General features: G+C 48.9%; 1 protein-coding gene across 3 annotated transcripts in view; it reads right to left on the bottom strand.

The window, feature by feature from the left end:
- The window catches only part of CHD3 (chromodomain helicase DNA binding protein 3), an 813,321-nt gene that overhangs the window by 12,557 nt on the left and 775,041 nt on the right, over nt 1–25,723 (bottom strand). For all 3 annotated transcript variants that reach the window (XM_086946072.1, XM_086946074.1, XM_086946073.1), the window contains one exon: nt 16,612–16,738. In XM_086946072.1, the coding sequence (XP_086802198.1) occupies nt 16,612–16,738 (127 nt within the window). The remainder of the gene's footprint in view (nt 1–16,611; nt 16,739–25,723) is intronic.

The following is a 25,723-nucleotide window of genomic DNA, read 5'->3' as shown; positions in this document are numbered from 1 at the left end:
GCAAAAGGTTACGCGAAAAAGATTCTACAGGAGGGGGAAGCAACATCAATGGAGATCATCGATTGTGCCATGGACATCGCCACAACGGCTTTTCGATCACTAGCTGGTGCAGTGGTCCTTCGTCGCCAAGGATGGCTCACAGCGACTTGGTTCAGACCAGAGATCCAAAATAAAATCTTGGGCCTACCTTTCGATGGAGAGGCATTGTTCAGGAAGCATATAGGTGACACTCTCCAAGATATTAAGAAAGATACGGAGACGGCTAGGTCTCTTGGTACACTTCAGTATTGGAAGGTTCCGCTCAAGGGTGCCAGAGGCAAGAGTACCACATACAGAGGCTCATACCAGCAGCAGCGGTGCTCGTCATATGGGTCAGCGTCACAACAATACCGGCAACCCTATCATCAAAAACAAGGTCAAACATCGAATTTCTCCAGATTGAATACTAGAGGGAAGCAAATACGCCAGGGACGTGATGTGTCTAAGAGGCAATAGCGGTGTCCTGGCTCTTCCTGCTGTGCCCACCTCCACAAGAACATCTGTAGCGGGCAGGGTATTTCAATACTTTTGCAACTGGTCCAAGATAACTTCAGACCGTTGGGTGCTAAACATCATTCGAAAGGGCCATACTTTAGAATTCACACAAATCCCACCATCCAAGCCTCCTGCTACCATTCTGTCCAAACATCTGCTTCTCCTGCAGCTCGAGGTTCATCAGATGCTCTTAAAGGGAGCTGTAGAGCTGGTCCCCTTATCACAGAGAGGGGAAGGTTTCTATTCGAGGTTCTTCCTGGTAAAGAAGACGCTGGAGAAATGGTGCCCTATTTTAGATCTCAGGGAGCTCAACACCTATCTCATTTCCCAATCCTTTCGGATGGTCTCGCTTCAAGACATATTGCGTCTCATCAACCCAGGGGATTTCATGGCCACGCTCGATCTTGAAGATGCGTATTTTCACATACTCATTCACCCAGCACACAGAAGGTTTTTACGGTTTACAGTAGACAAGAGCCACTTTCAATTCAGGGTTTTACCCTTCGGGCTTCGCTCAGCCCCAAGAGTCTTCACCAAGGTGCTGGCACCGGTGGCAGCTTTTCTGAGGAAAAATCGCTTTCAGGTCTTCCCTTACCTGGATGATTGGTTGCTGAAGACTCCGTCCAGGGAGGCTGTGAGGGAAGCAGTCAGCGTATGTACAAACCTATTCCAGAATCTGGGTCTTACTCTCAACAAGGAGAAATCATCTCTGATTCCGTCCAGGACAGCGTGCTTCTTGGGGGTCATCTTGGACTCAAACCTCAAAAAGGCTTTCCCATCCTTAGAAAGGCAGGAAAAACTGTGAGCTATGGCTCTGCTCTTGAGAAAAAGAAGGTATCTTTCAGTACACCGTTACAAAACCCTTCTCGTAGTGATCTCCTCATGCATCCCTCCGATTCCTCACTGCAGGTTTCGGATGCGATCTCTTTAGGAGCAGCTAGACAAACAGTGGAAGAAGATTCACGGTTCATTCGGCGACAAGGTGACGATCACCTTGGCAATGAAAAGAGCGGCCTTGTGGTGGACAAAACGCGAAAACCTTTCCCAAGGTCTATCCTTCGTAAGAAATCCATCTCCACAGGTGGTGACAACGGATGCGTCACTGGACGGCTGGGGTGCAGTACTTCAAGATCTTCATGTCAGCGGGCATTGGTCACCTCAGCATCGTCTTCTTCACATCAACCTCCTAGAACTCAGGGCTATCAGGCTGGCTCTTCAAGCCTTTCTCACTCGGCTGCGAGGTTCGGAACTTCTCCTCCGAACGGACAACACCACGGCAATGCATCACATAAACATGGAAGGGGGTACCAGATCTCTTCCGTTGTCCCAGGAAGCTCAAGAAATTTGGGAATGGGCTATTCTTCACGGAATATCGCTGCAGGCGGTACATCTGCCAGGAGTCCTAAACGAAAATGCAGACAGACTCAGCAGGCTATCCTCGGTCTGTCACGAATGGGAACTGAATCAAAAGGTTCTAGACGAGGTTTTCCTACGGTGGGGCAAACCCTCAATAGATCTATTTGCCACCCTGACCAACAAGAAATGCCGGTCTTATGCAAGCAGGCTTCATCATCGAGGGTCATTGGGGAATGCACGTTCAATAGCTTGGTCAAGAGCATTTGTGTACGCCTTTCCCCCCCCATTCCAATGATCCCGTGGCTTATCAGGAAGATCAAGGTGGAACCGTGCAAGATGATCTTGATAGCTCCTGCTTGGCCGAGACAGTTCTGGTACACAGAACTCCATCTTCTGTCTCTTGCCCGCCTCTTCCTTTGCGGACGATTCCGGATCTTCTCACAATGTCCCAAGGACAGATTTTGCATCCGGATCCAGGTTCATTACACCTGACGGCAAGGCTCCTGAGCAGCGAGAATTCATGAACCTTTCCATCTCAAATGAAATAAGAGGTTCTCTCGCCAGGCTAGAGCTCCTTCCACGAATAGAACTAACAGTTTAAAATGGAATTGATTTTGCATTTGGTGTAGGAAGGAAGATGTTGACCCTTTCTCTTCTCAGCCTCATCAGCTGCTTCCTTATCTTTTGTCTTTGGCTAAGACAGGACTAGCTCATTCATTCATAAAAGTTCACTTGGCAGCAATTTCTCGATACAGACGTTCTGCATCTGGGCCTTCTCTCTGGTCTTCGAGAATAATTAAACAATTTTTCAAAGGATTGTTCTGAGTCTACCCCCCAGTGAGGCCTCTGCCTCCTACTTGGCAGCTAAATTTGGTACTCACACAGCTCATGAAGACCCCCTTTGAACCAATACATCAGACGGACATAAAATTCCTTTCATGGAAATTGGCTCTCCTTCTTGCCCTCACATTGGCGAGACGCATTGGTGAGTTGCAGGCTCTCACGATACAGGAACCGTTTCTCCAGTTCAAGAGGAATACAATAATCTTTAGAACTAATCCGAGATTCATACCTAAGGTGCCTTCGGACTTTCACCTGGATGAACCGGTTATTCTCAAATCTTTCTTTCCTCACCCTTCCACACCAGCAGAGAGGTCACTGCATTCTCTAGATGTACAACGGTGCTTGAAATTTTAAATCATCACAATTATTCATTGCTTTTCGTGGTCCTCGCAAGGGCCTCCCACTTTTGAAACAGAGTATTGCAAAATGGATTTCCAGTGCCATTCTCTATTGTCATTCGACAGCGGGTAAGCCGCTGACCAGCAGGATTAGAGCACATTCCACAAGATCCGTGGCTTCATCGACGGCTCTCTTTGCGGGAGTGCACATCAGAGACATTTGCAGGGCTGCGACTTGGAGCAGCGTGCACACCTTTACGAATCATTACTGCTTGGAATCCTTGACTCAGGATGACACGGCTATGGGCCAGGCAGTCCTGAGGAACCTCTTCCACTGATTGGTGAGCTTTCCTTACTATCCCTCCTTCCTTTTCTGCACATTTTGTTTCTAATGTGAGTTATGATAGCTATTGCAATGGATATTTACTTATTGTCTTATGTAAGTATACATATTGAGATGTATATGTATATATACTTATGCCACAAAATGTGCTTTTATTGCTTACTGCTAGCTACTCTGATACAAAAGCATGGGAATCTATGAAAGTTCCAATACTGGGGCAAGAAAACAAGTTACTTACCTGTAACTTTGGTTCCTCAGTATTGGTAACTTTCATAGATTCCCATGTGCCCACCCTCCTCCCCGAGGAAAGCTCAGCCTTCAGCAGATGTGGTTACTGTTACACCACTGCTACGAAAATCTGAGGCTCTGAGGTTCCTTCAGGAAGGTTTTATGGGGTGAGGCTCTTCTGATTGGCTGATGCTTAGTTTGGTCTCTTTTACAAAAAGAGGTGGATATGCTACAAAAGGGAATGAGGCCTAGGCCTTTTTCTTTCTCTTTTGTACCTACTGCTATGTTATTTTGTTACTGAGACTCCCATTCCGACGACGGGGAATGATACAAAAGCATGGGAATCTATGAAAGTTACCAATACTGGGAACCAAAGTTACAGGTAAGTAACTTGTTTTCTTACAGGTAAGTAACGCATTTCTTATCCAGTATTAGGGTATCTTTCATAGATTCACATGCCTGAATCAGAGTAGCAAGCAATGATAAGCACATTTCGGATGGTACAGTAGATACAAATTCACCAGATAATAACATATCAAAGTGACAAATAGAAACCATCAGAATGTAAGCAAAGATACCATCGAGAAATACAATAGAGAAATGTGCATATACGAAAAAAGGATGGTGGGATGAAAAGAAGGCTCACCTCCATCGAAATAGATGACGAAGTACTGCTTGTCCCACTGCCGCATCTTTCATAAGTTCTGTATCCAGGCAGTAATGCTTTGTGAATGTACGCAGCGTCGTCCATGTTGCTGCTCTGCAAATGTCTAATATAGGCCCTCCTGCGAAGAGCGCCATGGATGTAGACATCACCCTAGTGGAATGTCCCTTACTTTAGATTGCAGGGGTTGCCCCGCCTGTTCGTGAAAGAATGAAATAGCTGCAGAGATCCAGCGAGAAATACTTTGATTAGTGAGTGGAAGGCCTTTTCTAGGTCTTCTGTAGGCCACAAAGAGCTGGTTGTATTTACGGAAGGTTTTCGTCTTCTCAATATAAAACTTTAGGCAGCGTTTGAGATCCAGAGATGGCAGAGTACTCTCTGCCGTAGTGTGGGGGTTTGGAAAGAAAGAGCGTAAAACTACAGGTTTGTTGAGATGGAAATCTGGCGGGACCTTAGGTACAAATTTTGGGTTTGGTCGCAATATTACTCTGTCCTGTTCGAACTGCAGAAAAGGCTCCTGAATTGAGAAAGCCTGGAGCTCACTTACTCATCTTGTTGAAGTAAGTGCAAGAAGGAGTGCCGTTTTCCAAGAGAGGTACTTAAGATCAGCCCTGTGTATCGGCTCAAAGGGATGATTCATGAGTTGATGAAGGACTGTGTTGAGCTGCCAAATAGGAGGTAAAGTCTTTACAGGAGGAAAAGTCCTGAAGAGGCCTTTAAAAAATTGCATAATCAATCGGTGAGACCAGAGAGAAGGGCCCGAAGAAGATCTGTAACGGGATATTGCCACCAAGTGAACCCTGATGGATGCATGAGCAAGGCCTGAGTTTGCCAAATGGAGAAGGTAAGGCAATATTTGTACTGTAGAAGAAGAAAAGGGATGTATTTTCTGAGTTTTACACCAAATGCAAAACCTCTTCCATATTAAAGAGTATGTCTTGTTGGTACTGTCTGCTCGAGCCCGAGCTAGAATGACCCTACAATCCGGCGGAATATTTAGATTTTGAAATTCTTTGAACTCAGGAGCCAGGTGGATAAACTGAGATATGCCAGATTTGAATGCTGGAGTTGCTGGTTGTTCATAGTGAGGAGAAAAGGAAACTGCCTCAACCATATTGGCGGTTCCAGAGAAAGAAGGTGAAGCTCTGTGAACCAATGTTGGCGTGGCCAAGCTGGGGCTATGAGAATGAGCGTGCAAGGTTCCGCTTTCAATTTCCTGAGGACTCTGGGAATCATCGGAAACGGTGGAAAAGCGTATGCAAAGACGTTGCACCATGGGATCGAAAATGCATTCCCTAGAGATCCCTTCTGGGGATGCCAGCTTGCGAAGTTTTGGCATTTGGCGTTGTGCTTTGTAGTGAACAGATCAATGAGAGGAGTGCCCCATTGTGAGAACATCTGGTCGAGGATGCCCTGATCGATGCCCTGATCCAATTCCCACTCATGAGCCGTTGTGTGTTGTCTGCTTAGTGAATCGGCTAGATCGTTGCCTGTGCATGGGACATACTCCGCCCGAAGGGAGATATTGTGCAGGACCAACCAGTTCCAGATGTTTGGCGACTCGTGAGAGAGTGTTAGAGAGCGAGTTCCTCCCTGCTTTTTGAGATAGTGCATTGTCGTGGTATTGTCTTTACGTACAAGCAACAGAGAATTTTTGATTCTTGGGAGAAAAGCTGGAAGGGCGGAGGAGCCCGCCCATAGTTCGGGGAGATTTATATGAAAACCTATTTCGAAGGGGGACCACTTTCGCTTATCTGCAGTTCTTGAAGGAAAGCTCCCCAGCCTCCCAGTGAGGCGTCTGTTGTGATGATATGCGGTGAAGCTGGAAGCAAGAAGGGCAAGCCTTGAGAAAGGTTCTGAGGAGAAATCCACCATTGCAGAGCCTTGACCATCTGAGGGGTCATTATTATTAGATCGTCGAATGAACCTGTGCTTGGAACCATTGTGCTGATAGCACCTCCTGGAGAGGGTGCATTTGAAGGTGGCAGTGTGGAACCAGCAAGAAACATGATGACATCATTCCGAGAAGGGATTTGAAGAGGCGAACTGTCAAGGTTCTCTTGAAAGCTACAAGAATGGCTAGTGTCAAGAGCTTGTCCTTTCTTTCCTGTGATGGAAAAGATTTCTTTAGTCTCGTGTCGAGGGTAGCGACTAGGAAATGTATACGTTGAGAAGGTAGAAGGACTGATTTGTCCCGATTGAGTGTGATTCCTAAACGATTGAAAAGTTGTAGACAAGCGCTGGAAGACCTGGACGCGTCTTCTAAGGATGGTGCCTTGATCAGCCAATCCTCCAGATATGGAAAAACTTGATGGTGATGTTGTCTGAGGTATGCAGCCGCTGGAGAGAGGCACTTCGTAAAGATGGGAGGTGCAGACTCGAAAGGCAAGACGCGAAATTCAAAGTGTCTACCCGCTACTGCAAACCTTAAGAACTTCTTGTGATTCCTGTGAATTGGGATATGAAAGTAAGTGTCCTGAAGATCCAGAGACACCATGTAATCTTCTACATCTAGAAGTGGCAAAACCTCCTGGATTGTCACCATACGAAACAACTGCTTATTTAGGAATTTTTTGAGGGTTCTGAGGTCTAAAATTGGTCTCCATTTCTTTTCCTTTTTCTGTATCAGGAAGAAGTGGGAGTAAAATCCTTTCCCCAGAAGAGAAAGAGGAACTCTTTCTATCACTCCCTTCTGGAGCATAAGAGAAATCTCCCGGAGAAGTATACGTAGATTTTTGTGAAGCATAGGTCGGGGAGGGGTTTGGGGAGGGATGTGAATAAATTCTAGTGAATGGCCGAATTGAACTAATTGTAGAACCCAACGGTCCGTCGTAATTTGCTTCCAATTTGTCAGAAAATGGGAAATTCTTCCTCCAGTTCTTGAGGGTGGAGATGAACTGGAGACTGGCGGAAGTGAAGGGTCATTGCCCACAAGCGTTGCCTATTTGTTGACTTTTACCACGAAATGATGATTTTCCATAAGACGATATTGTGATTGATGTTGCTGACCAGAAGAGTATGACGACCGATATTGGTAATCCCCTCTATAGGAGGACTGCCCTCTCCCCCTTGATCCACGAAAGGACGGACTTTTGAGTTGGAGAGTTCCCAATGCTCTGGCCGTATCCGTATCTTTCTTTATACTTTGGAGAGCCTCATCAATTTGTGGTCCAAAAAGAAACTGGCCATCATAGGGCATATCCAATCAATCAATCAATCAATCAATAGAATTTGTATAGCGCGCTACTCACCCGTTAGGGTCTCAAGGCGCTGAGGGGTGGGGGTCGCTACTGCTCGAACAGCCAGGTCTTGAGTTGTTTCCTGAAGGAGAGATGGTCCAGGGTCAGCCGTAGATGGGTGGGGAGGGAGTTCCATGTCTTGGCTGCCAGGTAGGAGAAGAATCTTCCTCCGACGGTGGATTTGCGGATTCGTGGGACGGAGGCGAGGGTGAGGCTGAGGGAACGGAGCTGGCGGGTGGGTATGTAAAATGTGAGTCGGCTGTTGAAGTACTTCGGGCCCGTGTTGTGGAGAGCCTTGTGTGCGTGGGTGAGGAGTCTGAATGTGATCCTCTTGTTGACGGGGAGCCAGTGCAGGTCTTTCAGGTGGGCGGAGATGTGGCTGCGGCGAGGAATGTCCAGGATGAGTCGTGTTGAGGCGTTCTGAATGCGCTGGAGTCTTTTCTGGAGTTTGGTAGTGGTTCCAGCGTAGAGGGTGTTCCCGTAGTCCAGATGGCTGGTGGCGAGGGCCTGGGTAACCGACTTCCTGGTTTCAGTGGGGATCCATCGGAAGATCTTTCGGAGCATGCGCAGGGTGTTGAAGCAGGATGATGAGACGGTGTTGACTTGCTTGGTCACCGTGAGGGATGAGTCCAGGATGAAGCCCAGGTTGCGTGCGTGGTCCGTTGGCTTGGGTGGGGTGCCCAGGGCAGGGGGCCACCAGGAGTTGTTCCAGGCGGAGGGAGATGGTCCTAGGATGAGGACTTCCGCCTTGTCTGAGTTCAGTTTCAGATGGCTGATCTTCATCCATTGCGCAACGTCTTTCATTCCTTTCTGGAGGTTGGCTTTGGCGGTGGCGGGGTCGTTGGTGAGGTAGAGGATCAGCTGGGTCTCGTCGGCGTAGGAGATGATGGTGAGGTTGTGTTGGCGTGCGATGGCCGCGAGGGGGCCCATGTACATGTTGAAGAGGGTGGGGCTGAGTGAAGATCCTTGCGGAACGCTGCAGATGACTTCGGTGTCCGAGGAGTTGAACGGGGGAAGGTGGACTCTCTGGGTACTTCTGTCGAGGAACGAGATGATCCACTCCAGGGCCGCTCCTTGGATTCCGGTGTTGCTGAGGCGCTGTATCAGGGTGCGATGGCATACGGTGTCGAAGGCTGCTGAGAGGTCCAGGAGGATGAGGGCAGCAGTTTCTCCGTTGTCGAGCAGTGACCTGATGTCGTCGGTGGCTGCGATGAGGGCGGTCTCGGTGCTGTGGTTTGCTCGGAACCCAGACTGTGAGGGGTTGAGGGATCCGTTGGTCTTGAGGAAGGCGGAGAGTTGTCTGTTGACGGTCTTCTCGATGACTTTGGCTGGAAAGGGGAGGAGCGAGATGGGACGGAAGTTCTTGAGGTCCGTGGGGTCCGCAGTGGGTTTCTTCAGGCGGGCGCTCAGCTCGGCATGTTTCCAGCTCTCCGGGAAGGTGGCAGATGCGAAGGAGCTGTTGATGATGTTCCGGAGTTGGGGTGCGATGATGGAGTCGGCTTTGTTGAAGATGTGGTGTGGGCAAGGGTCGGTAGGTCAGCCGGAGTGGATGGTGTTCATCAGGCGGGTGGTGTCTTCAGTGCTTACCGGGGTCCAGGTGCAGAGGGTGGTGGTGGGGGGCGTTGGTTCGGTGGTTGGGTCCGTGGTCTGCGCGCCGAAGCTGTTGTGTATATTGGCTCTCTTGCGGTGGAAGAATGAGGCGAGTAAGTCGCAGAGGTCTTGCGAGGGTGTGATGTCGTTGTTGCAGGCGCTGGGGTTGGAGAGCTCTTTGACGATGCTGAAGAGTTCCTTGCTGTTGTGGGTGTTTTTGTCCAGTCGTTCTTTGAATGTTGTCCTTTTGGTGGTGCGGATCAGCTGGTGGTGTTTTCGAGTAGCGTTCTTGAGGGCGGTCATGTGTTCTGCTGTCTGGTCGTGGCGCCAGGCTTTCTCGAGGGTGAGGCAGGTTTTCTTGGAGTTTTTGAGTTTGTTGGTAAACCACGAGGCTTTTCTGCTGCCGGGTCTGCTGGGAGGATTCTTCAGTGGTGCGAGTTCATCGGCGCAGTTGACGAGCCACTGTGTGAGGTTGGGGGCTGCTTTGTTGGGGTCCGTCGTGTTGGTGGGCGGGTTCTGGCTGAGGGCAGTGGTGAGCTGGTCGGTGGTGATCTTGCTCCAACTTCTGCGGGGAACCTGTTGTGGATGGTGGTGGGTCGTGGTTCTCCTGAAGCTGAAGTGGACGCAGCTGTGGTCTGTCCAGTGTAGTCCGGTTGAGTGGCTGAAGGAGATGTGCTTGCTGGAGGAGAAGATGGGGTCGAGCGTGTGGCCGGCGTAGTGGGTGGGGGTGTTCACCAGTTGCTCGAGTCCAAGGTTGGCGAGGTTCTCCAGCAGGGCGGCGGTGTTGCAGTCCTTGTTGTTCTCCAGGTGGAAGTTGAGGTCCCCTAGGAGGATGAAGTCTGTGGAGGTGAGGGCGTGCTGACTGATGAAGTCTGCAATGGCTTCGCTGAATTGTGTGCGAGGTCCCGGGGGTCTGTAGATGAGGGTGCCTCTGAGGGTGGTCTTGGGGTCGGTGTGTATCTGGAAGTGTAGGTGCTCGGGGGCGGTGAGGGTGTCATCGGAGTGATGCGGATGGTGTTCTTATAGATGATGGTGATGCCTCCTCCAGTATGGTTGATGCGGTCCCTCCGGATGATCTTGTAGCCCTCCGGGATGGCTATGGCGATGTCGGGGGCTGATGAGGCGTTCATCCATGTTTCAGTGAGGAAGGCGACGTCTGGAGATGTTGAGTCAAGGAGGTTCCAGAGTTCGACAGCGTGCCTGTGGACGGAGCGGGTGTTGAGCAGGATGCACCTGAGGTGGTTTTTGCTGGGGCTCGTTTGGCGGGTGCGGTGCAGGTTCGGAGGCAGGTGAATTGGCAGGCTTAGTAGGTGAAGGGTCCGTGGGTTCGTTTCGGGGTGGCCAGGTAGCAGGCGGGGTTCCAGCCAACGTTGAGTGCGTGGAGGGTTGCGGCGTCGTAGGTTCGTCGGGTGCGCTGGCATCGATGAGGACCAGGGGTTCTGGCGCTGGGTGCGGTCCAGGCGCGGACGGGCGCAGACGGGCTTGCCTTTGGCACGCCTTCGGCGCGCATTTGGCGCACCCGCTGCTCGTACGTGCGGAATCTGCCTTAAGTGGAGAGTGAGAGGGAAGAGGGAGGGAGGTGCAGCTGAGAGGCAGGAGCGGGGTGGCGAATGGGAAGGGGAGAGGACCTAAGAGAGAAGGGGGCGGGCCGCAGGGGAGCAGCGGCAGGGAGAGGGGAGCAGGGTGTAACGGCGGAAAGGCAGGAAAAATGGCAGAAAACAGGGTCACCACACGGGGGGCAAGAAAAACAACAGTCAGGGTCACCACACGGGCGGAGAACGGCACAACTGGTACAGAGAAACAAAAGAAGGCACAGGGGTCACGACCTCAGGAGCGGCGGCGAGCGGTGGGAGCAGGGAGACCGGGCGAACTCAGGAGGAGCCACGCGGCGGGTGGAGCGACCGTCTCTGACGAGGTCAGGTCAGGTCAGGTCACTGCTCCCCGTCGCGTGGAAGCGCCTTAAGTGTCTAGTGGGAGGGAGGAGCAGCTGGGAGGCGGGAGCGGGGTGGCGAATGGGAAGGGGAGAGGACCTAAGAGAGAAGGGGGCAGGGCCGCAGGGGAGCAGAGGCAGGGAGCGGGGTGCAACGGCGGAAAGGCTGGAAAAACGGCAGAAAAACAGGACTCACTCAAACAGGGTCACCACACGGGGGGCAAGAAAAACAACAGTCAGGGTCACCACACGGGGGAGAACGGCACAACTGGCACAGAGAAACAAAAGAAGGCACAGGGGTCACGACCACAGGAGCGGCGGCGAGCGGTTGGGAGCAGGGAGACCGGGTGAACTCAGGAGGAGCCACACGGCGGGTGGAGCGACCGTCTCTGACGAGGTCAGGTCAGGTCACCAAGATCCAAGATCTTTGTCTGAATTTCAGGACGAAAAGAAGTTGCCTTTAACCAACCTTGTCGCCTTAACACTGCTGCGCCAGCCAGCTGACGAAATCCAGTCGACGCCATATCCATTGCGCAGTCTATTATTTCTGACGATGAGCGTTCACCTTCAAGTAATATTTTTTTTGCCTCTTCTTTTGAGTCTTCAGGCAAGGCCGCCAGATATGGAGCTATGTCTGCCCATAACTGTCTATTATATCGCCGCAATAGCGCTAAAGCCTTGAACGCTTTTAGTGTCAAGGCAGACATCGAGGAAAAATGCTTTCCGATGTGATCCAACCTTCGGCCTTCTTTATCCAGAGGAGCTGTTAACGGGGCAGAAGGATTCTTGGACTTTTTCTGAGCCGCCTGTGTTATAACCGAGTTCGGCTTGGGATGTCCTATTAAACAAGCTGGAGCAGTATCAGGCGCCCTGTATTTCTTATCCAAGCGAGGTAACACTGGAGGCACTGAGGAAGGATTTTGCATAATTTTCACACCTTGATCCCACAAGTATTCTATTATGGGTATAGATCTTACTGCTTTCTTGAAAGGCTCCCTAAAATCATACAAGAAGCAGTCTTGCTGGTGCGAAGTCATGGGAATTTGAAAATGTTGAGCTGCCCTCTCAACGACATTATGGAACCCCCTGATGTCTTCAGGTGGTGAGTTAGCCTGTGCAGGCACTGGAGAAGCAGGACAGGGAATGACATAGTCATCCCATTCATCAAGGTTAGATTGGTTGTCTTGAAGTTCTCCCTCCTCATGCTGATCCTCCTCCTCATCATCATCAGGAGATGGAGGTTGCGGAGAAATGACAGGTTCCGGTTGTAAATTTAAAGGTGGAGGCCGTGGTCTTGGAGATGGAGACACCGCCAGGGGTTGAGGTTTAGGAAATGTTGGAAACCTCTGTTTTTAGTCCGTAAAGAGGCTGGAAGACAAACCATTGGTGGAGGAGGTGGTTGATATTCTTCCTCCTGTTCATAGTCTTCCTCATCGGAACTGTCCTGATATTTTACATTAAGTTCAGAGGGGCTTGTCGCAGTTTGAAACATGTCCCCCTCATCTGAATCCAATCCTCCTCTTCCAGAAATCATGCTGGAGGCAGTGGTTGGACCTTACTTGGCGATGTTATGGCCGGCGTCAAGGTCTTCTTTGTAATCTTTAGATGCACATACGTGCTTTTCAGATTTGGATCGGTCATCGTCAATGAGCTTGTCAACGGTGTGGTCGTCGATGGTGAAACATCGACGGATGTCGTCGTCGAACCTGCTGTCATCACCGGTGGAGATCTCGTAGATGGCGTGGACGTCGACGGGGCTATCTTCGTCGTCGAGCTCGTCGACGACCCAGTCGTTGGCGATCGCAGCATCGACGGTTGCTTCGACGTCGACGATGTCTTCTTGATCTTTATCGTCGACGACACAGTCTTACCTGCTGTCGACGATGGAGTCGTTGTCATCGACGTGGTGAATGACGATGTTGCCATCGACATGGAGACTGTTGTCGTCGATGAAGTTACACATAAGGCTGTAGATACAGTTCTCCTTGTCGCTGAAGTCGTCGTCGACGATGTTGTCATCGTCGACGGAGTAGAAGTAGGCTTTTTGAAGGTGGGAACTTCCTGAGAGGACACCTTCGATTGTAGAGCCTTGGAGTGGACCTCTGAAGACTTCTTAAGTGTCTTCTTTTGAGGAGGCTGCGACGAAGGGCCCGGAGAAGCCACCCTTGGTCTCTTTTGAGAGGACTTAGAGGATACTGAATATCCCTCATTCTCCTCAGAAGACTTCAGTTGGTCTCTGTCTTTCAGCCTTTGTAGCCAAATTAAAAGGCGTCCCTCCCGATCTTTGAGGGTTTTTGTGCAGAAGGTACGACATACCTTGCAATCCTTGGAAGAATGGTCTGGATGAAGGCAATATAGACAATCTTGATGTTGATCATCTAAATGTAGTCTCTTCTTTCCACAGGAACCACAGGGCCTAAAAAGACACTTTTTAGGTGTCTCAGCCATGAAGATATCAGGAAACTCTGTCCAAAATATGAAGAAAATCACCAGAAAACATTGGAAAACCAGTTGAGAAGCAAACTGGGCAGAGCTCAGAGGAGACTCCCTTAGCCCGACGTGCGGAGGGTTCTAGAAGGAGGTGATAGCTGATTGGCTATTCTCTAGAGTTTGATCCTTTTTACAGAAGGATATGGATATGTTACTATGTGGGGCCCTGGGGCCTATTACTATTTATGTTTAAGGGGACATTAATTTATTTATGTACCGGGGACTCCCATCCCGATGACGGGGAATGATTCAGACATGTGAATCTATGAAAGATACCCTAATACTGGATAAGTAAAAGCTTAAGGCTCTTAGGGGGTCCAGTCCATGGAGTCTCTTCTCCTCTTTCGAGGAGTGAGCAAGGGCAAAGAAATCTGGGAGTGTGATGGATTGCCCAACGTGTGAAAGAGTCACAAATGTAGGCAAGAAGACCACCCTAGTCCTCAGCAGCAGTTTGTCTGGAAAAAGAAGCTGTTGAGCAGTTGCACTGGTAATTCCTGAAGTGCCCTTGCATGGCGAGATGAAGAAATCACAATGAGAAAGACAATCTTCAAGGTCAGCAGATGAAATTGAGAAGCTGTGCATCTGGCTCAAAGGGTCGTACGCATTAAAAAGTTAAAGGGTAAGGTTTGGTCTCACTGTGGCGTGACAAATGGTTTGGGAAGAAACGTGCGCCAAAGCTTTAATAAACCACATCACAACAGGTGATTTACACAAGATTGGTTGGTCCGGTTAACATAAAAAGGCCAAAAGGGACACAAAATGACATTTAATCCTGCCTAGAGCAAGGCCTTGTTGGGCCAAAGACCAATCAAACAACAGGACTTTCAACAGTTTAACTTGTAATGGGATCTGTATTGTGGACTTCATACCAAGCTACAAATTTTTCCCAAAGCCCAGCATAAATGGACTTCATGGAAGGACTCCTGGTGGCCAGGATGAAATCCACCACTTGTGTTGGTAGATTAAATGCAGTAAACTGCTCACTCTCCGTACACAGAGGTGTAGATGTGCAGGTTTAGGTGAAGATCCATAACCTGCTCTGGTGAAGGGAGAGCCTCTTGAAGTGAGAATCTGATTGGAAGGGAGATGCTCATGCCCAGAAGTTCTCAGAACCCCACTTTTCCTACCCAATCTGAAGCTACTAAGATTATTTTGGCCTGGTTGTTCTCAATATTTTTCAGAACTCTGTGCAGGACAGAAAGGGGCAGAAAAGCATACAGGACTCCTGTAATCCGTTTTACAGTTGGGATGTACTTTGTAATGATAGTTCTAATGAAAACTCCAAGGTGCAAACTCTCTCTGCAATATGAAAATGATCTAGCCAGGGTTCTCCCCACTGTGGGAATATGTTATTTACCAACTCTAGGAGTTGGCATCATTCATGATCCACCAGACACCCATTTGCTGAACTATCAACCCCGGCATTTAAGGATCCCACCAGGTGGTCCACTTTCACAGGAATGCCCTGATGCTCCGGCTAACGTCAGAGTGACAGAGTCTTTTGGCACATGACCCATTAGTCCATGAGAACCTGCAAAAACCTCCCCTTGATTGATTGCCGAAAGGTCTTCAACGCCAGGAACATACTAAGAGCAGGGTGGCATGGTGGCTGCTGAATGAATTTGCCCTTTCCTTGGGCAATCAAAAAGGAAACAAGAGAAACCTTCACATCATCCAGTGCTTAATAAGTGTAGAGGTTAACGATTTTATTCAGCATCAAGAGGATTGCGATTCTTCATATTGATCAAGGTTGGATTGGTGAAGATCAGAATGCTAGGTGTCTTCGATGGATTATGCATCGTGATCGGTGTCATCATAGGGAGTGGCACCGTATGAGGTGGCACCCTGAATAGGGCATCAGGATAAGTACCATGTTGGCAAGGATCCTGCTGACAGAGTCTTGCTTGAATTCCAAGTGGGCAGATGTAGGATTTGTGACCATTTTGTAAAGACTCTGTTATTAACAATTTTGCAATTTTTTTTGGGTGGACAGTTAACAGAACAGTCGTCACAGGTGACGTTGTTGACATCTCTGACGGACCCACGGACACGTTCACAGATACATCATGAGGGCATTTTAGAAGGGCTTACTAATTGTTGTCAGACTTCATAGAGGCTTCATGAGGCGGCTCAGAAGTCGTGAAAAACAAGTGTGAAGCACTCTTGTGAAGAGGATTACATTTATGGCTAGAAGGAAGAATATATCCTTTATCCATATGTTGGTCTAGGAGTAGGGTGGAAAGAAAAATAAGGAAGTTTCTTCAAGAATTGCAGAGAATTAATTCAGGAAGGCAGCTAAATGATCCACTGTTTTATCTCTGCCATTGAGGAAAAAATCTGTTGGCCGGCATCCTACTGTCACCTCGTGGAGCTGGGTCGACAAGTCAAAGTGTCATGTGTGTTTTTTGGGGTGGAAAAAAGGGGAAGTAGCTGAACTTACCTGTCACTGATGGTTTTTGGGAGGTAGGCACTCGGAGATCGCATGATTCGGTGTCTTGAGTGCAACGCAGGCACCAGAGGCACTCCTTGTTATACGATGCGGTCAGCTAGCACAGGGTTTAAAGCCCAAAGATTTCAGGGATATGGGCTTGAAAAAGACATAGAAAATTTGAGGAAATACTGGGGAAAACACTAGGCGCTCTCAATCCCACCTTTGTGGAGGTGCTGACTAAAGGAACTCACATCATTGGTCTTGCGCCATTTGTGTTTATGATACACAATTTCCACTGGAGTTGAGAAATGTGCATGTGACTCTGGTTGGTGCCACTTCGTGCGACCATGCAACACTACTGACCACACAAAGCTAACTTTGAGTAGAATGCCTATGACAACATATGTTTTATATATATATAAGAAAACAGTGCACTGTACACATTAACATTACCAGCTTGTGCCACACAGATTCCTGAATAGGTATTCAGGTCTATGTTTCAAAGCATGGCATTTGTAGTCTCTGGCGTGATTACTGTTTATAATCAATTTAGCAGTTTCCTACTGCCGTTCCACCATTAGAGTAGCTTTGAACACAACTGTCCACAAAACATATGGATGCTAACCTGTAAGAAAGGAGCCTACTGGCATTTGGCTATAGTTGGTTCCAGAAGTGGGCATTGTTCCTGGAGGTGCTGAGCTAAAAGACCCTCCGTAGATTGGAGGTGTGGTGTATGGGCCAGGTGGAAATGCCTGCAAAGAAAACAACACAGATTAAAATATGGAGTATTATGGTGCACATGCAAGTCTGTGAGATACACTACTTGCTGTATGACATGAGAATACATGAAGCAACAGGAATTGAGGTGACCAAAAATGCTGCTTGGTATGAAATAGGAACACTCTAAATTATGTCAGGTAGGTGAAATTGTATTTCCTAGAGCACAATTCTCCCACTGCTACCTCACTGCATGCTCTTGACCATGTCAGTTAGGCTTCAACAAATCACCTCATCCTTCTCTTCTTAAAACACACTTTTTATTGAGATTCTGCATAGATAACAGATAGAAAAGGCATGATTGATCTTCATACTGAGAGGCTTCCATCAGCTTCTTCAGACAAATCAAGATCACAATCTTCAAAACTCATTAGGCCCAATCCCATCTCTTCCTATATCCCCCTACTCACTGTAGAACAACAAAGATGCCAACCAGAGTGATATGGCAATAGGTTTCTACACTCCAAGGGCTATATAGTGTACAGAAACAAAATAATAACATGGGATTGACCCATATGTCAGATCTGATATCGATAGGTTAGAAGGTAATTTTAGATTTTGTGCCTGAAATCTAGGTGGACAAGAAAGGGACGCAAGTCCCACTAACAAGGGGAATAGTCATGAATTCCACAGGAATCCCAAATCTTTCTATTCCTCAACTAACATCTGGGAGAGAGTCTCCAGTCAGTTAGTCATTCTATTTTTTCTTTATTCAGCATGAGCCATAAAAGCAATTTAAAAGACATTTCTCTGTATAGTAGTCATAAATATTTTCATATAAATTTCTAAAGCCATAATAAGCAATAATCACAAAATATAATACGGAAAATCTTTAAAACATCCAAATGCATGTGGCGTCCTTGTGTATAGTACATTTCCTAAAGATTTAAAACATAAAACAAGTATCAAGATCAGTATATACATTCATAACATTTCCCTGATAGCTAGAGCACTCCTAAAACAAGCATTTGCAATGCAATAGGTCTCGCATTTGCAAAGTTTTAAGCTATTGCCATTGTAAATGGCATTGTAAACGGCAATGCCTTTTATTTATCTGTTTTTAAAACCAACACATAGATAAAAGGTTTGTTATTTACAATGCCAGTAGCTAAATACCATTGCAGGAGAGAGACACGTAGAGCCCTACCAGTGTGCCTCGATGTTACCCTTATTTTGTAGTACTGGAACGAGCACCTGAGTTCACACTTGCAACACTCCTATAATTTCAGTAATGAAACCAGAACACCGTACTATCCCAGTGTTGAAGACCCACTGTGTGCTCTGCCAGTGCCCCTCAATCATGAGCCTTGCTATTGTACTTGTGAGGCTAAGCCACAGCTCTGCCAGTGTGACTGAACCCTGATTTGCGCCACCCCTGCTATTCCCACAAAGACCCACACGCAGCTGTCCCAGTGGGTCTCAATCAATCCTGGACTGCAGCCCCCCCATTTGATTCCAGCTCTGAGACCATACACTATTCTTCTAATGCACCTCCTTCCAAAATGTACACCCCTGACGTTCTATTATATTCAGCTCCCCCAGTGTACCTGCAGCTATGAACCCACATGTTGCTCTTCCAATGCACCTCACTCGTAACTTGCACCACCCCCTCCATTCCACCTAGTTGAAATACAGCTCCCCCAGTCTACCTGCAGCTCTGAGATCACACGCTGCTACAGCTCCCCCAGTGCAGTGTACCTGCAGCTCTGACCCCAGTCGCTGCTCCTACAATGCACCTCCTTCCTAATTTACATCACATCTGCCATTCCATCACATATAGCGTCCCAGTGTACCTGCAGCTTCGACCCCACACACTGCTCTTTTGAGACACCTCACTCCTAACTTATCGTGGCAGCACAAGAAAACTTAAATGGCCAAGACACATAAGGCCACAGCTGGGTGAGCTGCGAGGAGCAGGCAGAGACGAGTGTCTGATACTCCGAGGCAGGCAGCAGCATAACCCGCCTTCTCCGTCCCCTGGCTTTGCTGATCTGCTGGAGCCCCATGACTGATTGGGAGGGGGGAGCTCAGAAATCGAGAACAAAGAAAGTGAAACCAGCTACGGCATCGCTGCTGGTTGATGTTTGACTCAATCCTGTTTGGGAGGCGGGAGGGGTGTTACTAGTATGCAAGTATTACGGGTGCTGTAATGGGGCACTTATAAAAACCAGAGAGGGTAGTGCTGCTGCTGTCAGGGGTGCAGCAGATGCAGTGGCACCAAGGCATATGTGAGCAATGGGGCCCTCTGCTTCCCAATGGTGGTTCTGTTTTACGACCAAGCTGAGGTCCATTTCCCATGCTTGCTTCCGTGTTCACGGGGCCCTAACTCTGTTTTTGGCTTACGTCAAGCCGCCTGGCTTGGAGTCTCCCGCAGCCTGAAGCACAACAGCACTGAAATAGTGGTGTTGCTGTGCTGCTCGTCTAGAGTTTTAAGAAGTTCTAAGAGCAGATATTTAAGAGTATTAAAACGTCGATATATTATCGGGAAAGATGAAAGGAGGCATGTTTTTATATAAAAATAGAACGCAAGACTAGCTGCATGGTATTTAAATATAATCAGACTTCAAGAAACCTTGAACGCATGGATTTTTCTTTATTTATTTCATAGATAAAATTGACATTCCCATTGAGTCATGTGATTCGATCTGCGATCCGTATTCTATGCTTTTTATACATTTATGGAGCACTGGAGGATTTTATATAGAATCGTTTCATTTACTAAAACAGAATTAACTCACACACAATTTCGCAATTTAAATATATTTTATTACAAAAGGAGCTTTATATTATAAGGAAGCTCTCTTTGAAAAGTGTGTCTTTAGCCAGTGACGTGAGTTCCTGTGTATAACTTAGCATTGTTCACCGAGGTGTTGCCTGCTTCTAAGTTTACTGTTTCTTACCTCCCAACCCCGCAGCGGAAAGAAAGGACATCTGGGGCTGGAAACAAGGGCTGATTTCATGTCCTCCAGCACTGAATTAGCCAGTGTGAATTTCTGTAGGAGACAGAGTCTAGAATACACACAGATTAAAACTAGCTGAGGCCTCTGACACTCATTCATGAGGGATGATCTATTTTAAGTGCCCCGATTGGCCCGAGCTGCCATCAGTCAGAAGACGGGTCGCGTGCAGCCAGGCTGCTCTTCCGGTGGGAGGGCTGATGGAGAGCTAGAGGCGGGTGTAGGGCGGCGATGTGAGAGGGCTGGGGACGAGCAGGCTGTCCAGGGACCGGGAGGCGTGCCGCTCTGTGGGGCTTGCAAGTCGGACCTTACCGCTGCCTGGTTGTGGAAGGAGAGTACAGGGAGAGGTGCCAGAGAGAGGACAAGAAGGGCACGGTAGGCGTTAATGGGGACAGCTGCAGGCGCATAGCACAGGGAGATTCCACGCCTAAATAGAGGGGGGAGGGGAGCGGGCGAAGGTGATCTATACCGCTGAGGAGGGGTGCTTAGAGGTAAGAGCAGATAATTGTTACAACGTCTGTGGGCTGGATGTGAAGAGGACATGATGGCTGAATACAACAAGAAAGAGCGCGCTGCACTTGGAGCGCACGTGCGCATTACAAAAACGAACGTGAAGCTAGCAATGACGGAAGGGAGCTGTGCACATGCACGTGTTCACGGGCGTGTCCACAGACCCCAATAGCCAGCCCTGCGCGTGCCCCGGTCTGTACCACTAGAGAGGCAAGTCGGTAACAATAGATCTCACTGGCGACAGCGCTTTTCCGCTGCATCGGCAGGTGCGAGACCTAAAAAGTGATACAGCAAAACCGATATCTAAGGAGGACGTTTTTTGTCAAATTTCCAGGTACAGCCTGAAATGTCTGATATTAGCCTAGAGTGTTTCCAGTCTTGAGTGCCAATATGAAAGAGAGAGAAGGCCTTCTTCTTCCATTGTGGGGTTAGCGTTATTTTCTTGGCCCCTAAAAGTCACTTACCTTCAGTAACGATATAGCTGTAAAAGACATAGATTAGTTATAGATTCCTAAACTGTAGAATTACTCCCAGGCGTCAGACTGGATCTGGAGAATTTTTTCGTCAGCAGTACTCCTGCGCGTCGAAAGGTGGCGTCGTCAGCTCTGCGTTCGTCATTGGCATCATGGTCGCCGGGATGAACATGCGGTAGCTACTTAGACGCCGCCCTTGTGTGCTGACGTCAGTTCTTTTACACAAAATTCCATGCCACATGCCAGAAGAGCAGAGCCATGCAAGACACTGACCACTGGTGCACAAAACTAGGGCTCTGAAAGGGATTCCCTGCCTCTCAAAGTCAGTTCACAGAACGGGGAGGATGGGTGGGGCGGTAAGGAATCTATAACTAATCTATTTATCTTACAGATATATCATTGCTAAAGGTAAGTAACTTGTTCATCTGAAAGAGACAATTAGTTGTAGATTCCTTACCTGTTGAATAGATACCCCAGCAATACCAACCCCGGAAGTCCTGGAGAACAAAACGGCCAAAGAGACAGTTGTAGTTGCCGTCGCCGTGGTGGAATGGGCGCGCAGTCCCACTGGAGGCTGCTTCTTTGCCAAAGAGTAGCAAACTTTACTGCACAAACTGACCCACCTAGGGATGGTCAGTTTGTGCACAGCCTGACATTTTTTGGTGCCCACGTAACAAACAAAGAACTGGTCTTCCACCCAGAATTGATAGATGCGATCCAAATAAAATATAAGCGTACATTTTGGATCTAAATGGTGGAGCCTCTCTTCCTCTTTAGAAGGATAAGGAGGCGTAAAGAAGGTGGGCAAAGTGATGGTTTGACTAATATTGAAGGACATAACCACTTTAGGAAGAAAAGAGGGTCAATTTCAAATACAACCTTGACCAGATAAACCGTCAGAAAAGGAGGCTGTGAAGAAAGAGCTTGGAGCTCACTCACCCTGTGAGCAGAGGTGATGGCAAACCAGAAAGGCAGTCTTTAAAGTGAGAAGTCTGAGAGGACAGTTATGTAGCGGCTCAAAGGGATTGCACATAAGATAAGTAAGAACCAAGTTCAATTCTCACTAAGGCATTACGAAGGGAACTGGAGGAAAAAGATAAGTAATGCCCTTAAGAAATCGATTTACAACAGGGGGCTTGAAAAGAGAAGGTTAATCAGGAAGACTAAGGAAGGCTGAAATGGCAGAGAGATAGCCCTTAAGAGTGCCCAGAGCAGAGCCCTGCTGGGCCAAAGAAAGGAGGAAAAAAAGAACCGCAGAGAGAGGGGCAGAAAGGGGATCCACAGCCTTTGCTGCCCAACATGCCACAAATTTGTTCCATCTGCAGGCGTATACCGTCTTAGTGGAGGGACGCCCGGCTGTCAAGAAAACATTACAGACTTCGGGAGGAAGGTTGAAGGCTGTCAACTGTTGCCGCTCAATCTCTACGCAAGGAGGTGGAGGCTGGACAGGCTTGGATGGAGGACCGCCCCCTGCTGCTGCAACAGAAGATCCTACAGAAGAGGCAGTCAGATCGGAGGATCGATGGCCATATGTAACAGCTCAGGATACCAAACTCTTCGTGCCCAATCCGGAGCCACAAGAATGACTTGGGACCGGTCGCGCTTGATCTTCTTCAGCACTCTGGGCAGAAGTGGCAAAAAGGCAAATATAAGACCACACCTCCCCTCGCGACAAAAAGCGTCGCCTAGCGAGTGCAGCCTTGGAAATTCCGACGTGCAGAATTGCTGACATTGCACTTTCTCTTCGGTGGCGAATAAATCTAACCAAGGTTCTCCCCACTGCAGAAAGAGACCTTGCACCACCTCCAAGTGAAGACACCATTTGTTATCCATCATGCACCACCTGCAGCTGACTTCATCCGCCCTGGCGTTCAGTGATCCTGCCAGGTGTTCAACCACCAGGGATATGCCCTGATGTTCCAGCCATGTCCAGAGATGGAGAGCCTCTTGACATAGGGTCCCAACCCCACCCCTCCCTGTTTGTTGCAGTACCACATGGCGGTGGTGTTGTCCATGAACACTTGTCCTACTCTTTCCCAGAAAGAGGTACAGAATGCTTTTAGAGAAAGACGGATCGTCCGGAGCTCCAGAAGGTTGATGTGGAGCAAGGACTCCGCCGGAGACCAGAGGCCTCTGATCACTGCCTCTCTCATGTGACCCCCTCACCTCAGAAGTGATGCAGCCGTCACCACTGTGAACTCCGGTCGGGGAAGGGCAGGGATCTGCCGTTGACTCAAACCTGGTTCATTAGCCGCCACTGCAATTGTCGGGCAGTGCCCCCTGAGATCTGAACGCTATCGGGCGAATTCCCCTGATGTTGTGCCCACTGGAAATTCAGGTCCCACTGCAGAGCCCACATATGCCACCAGGCATGATCTACTAGCAGGATGCAGGAGGCCATGAGGCCCAGCAGCCTCAGAGTCATTCTGCCCAACCCCGGGATAGAGGTTGAAAGATCGGAATCATAGCCGAATATCTCGGACTCGCTGCTCGGAAGGATAAGCCCGAAATTGTGTTGTGTCCAGAACCGCTCTGATGAAAAGGAGATTCTGAGAGGGAGTCAGGTGTGACTCTGGCACGTTGATAGTGAACCCCAGCGAATGCAGGAGGTCCGCTGTAGCCTGGAGGTGGGAGACGACAGCCTGGGGAGAGCCCGCCTTCAACAGCCAGTCGTCGAGATAGGGGAAGACTGGAACCCCTGATCTGCGCAGATGAACTGAGAACACTTCCATTACTTTTGTGAAGACCCGAGGGGCGCTGGTAAGGCCAAGGGGAGCAGGATAAACTGAAAGTGCTTGTGGCCTACCGTGAACCGCAGGTAACACCGGTGGGCCGGCAGGACGGGGATGTGAAAATAAGCGTCCTATCCTACAAGTCGAACGCTACCATCCAGTCTCCAGGGTCGAGGGCAGACAGGACCTGAGCTAGTGTCAACATTCTGAACTTCTCCTTCCGGAGGAAGTGTTTGACATTTCTGAGATCCATAATAGGACTCAGGCCTTTGCCTTCTTGGGCACCAGAAAGTAGTGGGAATAGCAACCACAACCTACTTCTGGAGCAGAAACTGACTCGATAGTCCCCTTGGCCAAGAAAGCTGTAACTTCCTGTTGGAGAAGGGCCAAATGATCCCCAACATGCGATGGTATTGAGGTGGCATGGATGGAGGGGTAGTCTCGAAGGGGAGGGACTAGCCCCTTCGGACTATCTGCAAAACAGACTTGTCTGACGTGATGGTGCAGCAGTGGGGGAGGTAATGGCAAATCCTGCCGCCCACTGGCGGTTGGTGGCCCTGAAAGGTTGGACAAGGAGGGTTTGGAGGCTGCTGCTGAAGGGGCGCTGGTGGACTGGCCTGCCCACTGGCCCCCAGGCCCACGATGGTTAGTTCTTAAAACAACCCTTTTCTTTTTGAACAGCCTGAATTGATGTGTCATGGAGAATATTTGCAGCTCACGAACTCACCTAGCCGACGTTAATGCTAAGAGTAATGTCGTCTTACAAGAAAGATATTTCAAATCTTCACTGTGAACAGGCTTGAGCAGGGCTTCCATTAACTGGCTTAGCACTACATTGAGATGCCAAATTGGATGTGGTTCACTCATAGATGAAAAAGTTCTGAAATGTCCCTTGATGAACTGCTTGATGATTCTTGAAGACCAGAGAGAGGGTGATTTATTTGCCAGATAATGGCCATATCAATGCAATGGTGGAGGTAATGGGAAAGGCGGCTCCCTAGATGTTCCATAAGACTGGGTGAAGTAGCCGGCACTAGTGTGATATCATTGCTTTCTAGGGGCATCTCATGCCCGGATGGACTGATTTCCTCTTGGCAGCTGTTTGTAAGCTGCTGAAGGTTGTTGTCTGTATTGTTGTGTATACTGCGGCCGGTATTGTCGTTGATAAGGCTGATGTACAAGTTACTTACCTTCGGTAACGATATATCTGTAAGAAACATTAGTTAGTTAGATTCCTTACCTTAGAATAACCCCCAGGCGTCAGACTGATCCGGAAAATTTTGCGTAGCAGTACCCTTGCACGTCGGTAGGCGTTGTCTGCGGCTCCGCGTCAGTTGTCGGCGTCATTGGTGCCGGGATGACATCGGAGTACTTAGACGCCGCACTCGCGCGCTGACGTCAGTTCTTATGCACAGCTTTTCCGCGCCAGAAACGCAGAGCCATTATAAAAACCGACACTGGTGCCAAGAAACTAGGGCCCTGAAAGGGGTGACCTTAACCCTAGATATCGGTTTGCAGAACGGGGAGGATGGGTGGGGCGGTAAGGAATCTAACTAATTAATGTTTCTTACAGATATATCGTTACCAAAGGTAAGTAACTTGTACATCTGAAAGAAACACGTTAGTTAGATTCCTTACCTTAGAATAGATACCCCAGCAATACCAATCCCGGTGGTGGATCTGCAAACCAAGATCACACCAAAAAGTCCTGGAGAACGGAACGGCCAAAGAAGCCATCTCTCCGGACTTGGCTGTCCAGACAGTAGTGCCTTGCGAACGTGTGCAGCGAGGCCCACGTAGCTGCCTGACAGATGTCCTGCAAGGGGACTCCCGACCCAGGGCAGTAGTAGCCGCCGTGGCCCGAGTGGAATGGGCCCTCAGCCCAACTGGAGGCTCCTTCCTCACCAAAGAGTAGCACATCTTTGTGCACAAGACGACCCACCGAGAGATGGTTCGTTTGTGCACCGCCCAACACTTCTTAGCGCCCACGTAACCAACAAAGAGTTGGTCATCCACCCGGAACTGACATGTGCGATCCAGATAATAGGAGAGCGCACGTTTTGGGTCCAGACGGTGGAGTCTCTCTTCCTCTTTCGAGGGATGCGGAGGCGGAAAGAAAGTGGGCAAGGTGATGGACTGCCCGATGTGGAAGGCTGTGACTACCTTGGAAAGGAAAGAGGGTCGCGTCCGCAACACAACTTTGTCCGGATGGACAGAAAGGAAAGGAGGTTGGGAAGAAAGGGCCTGGAGCTCACTCACTCTTCTGGCAGAGGTGATGGCAACCAGGA

The sequence above is a fragment of the Lissotriton vulgaris genome, chromosome 12 (genome assembly GCF_964263255.1).
Source record: "Lissotriton vulgaris chromosome 12, aLisVul1.2, whole genome shotgun sequence".
Classification (NCBI taxonomy): Eukaryota; Metazoa; Chordata; class Amphibia; order Caudata; family Salamandridae; genus Lissotriton; species Lissotriton vulgaris.
The sequence above is the reverse complement of the archived record's forward strand: the minus strand, read 5'-3'. Positions and strand labels throughout refer to the sequence as shown.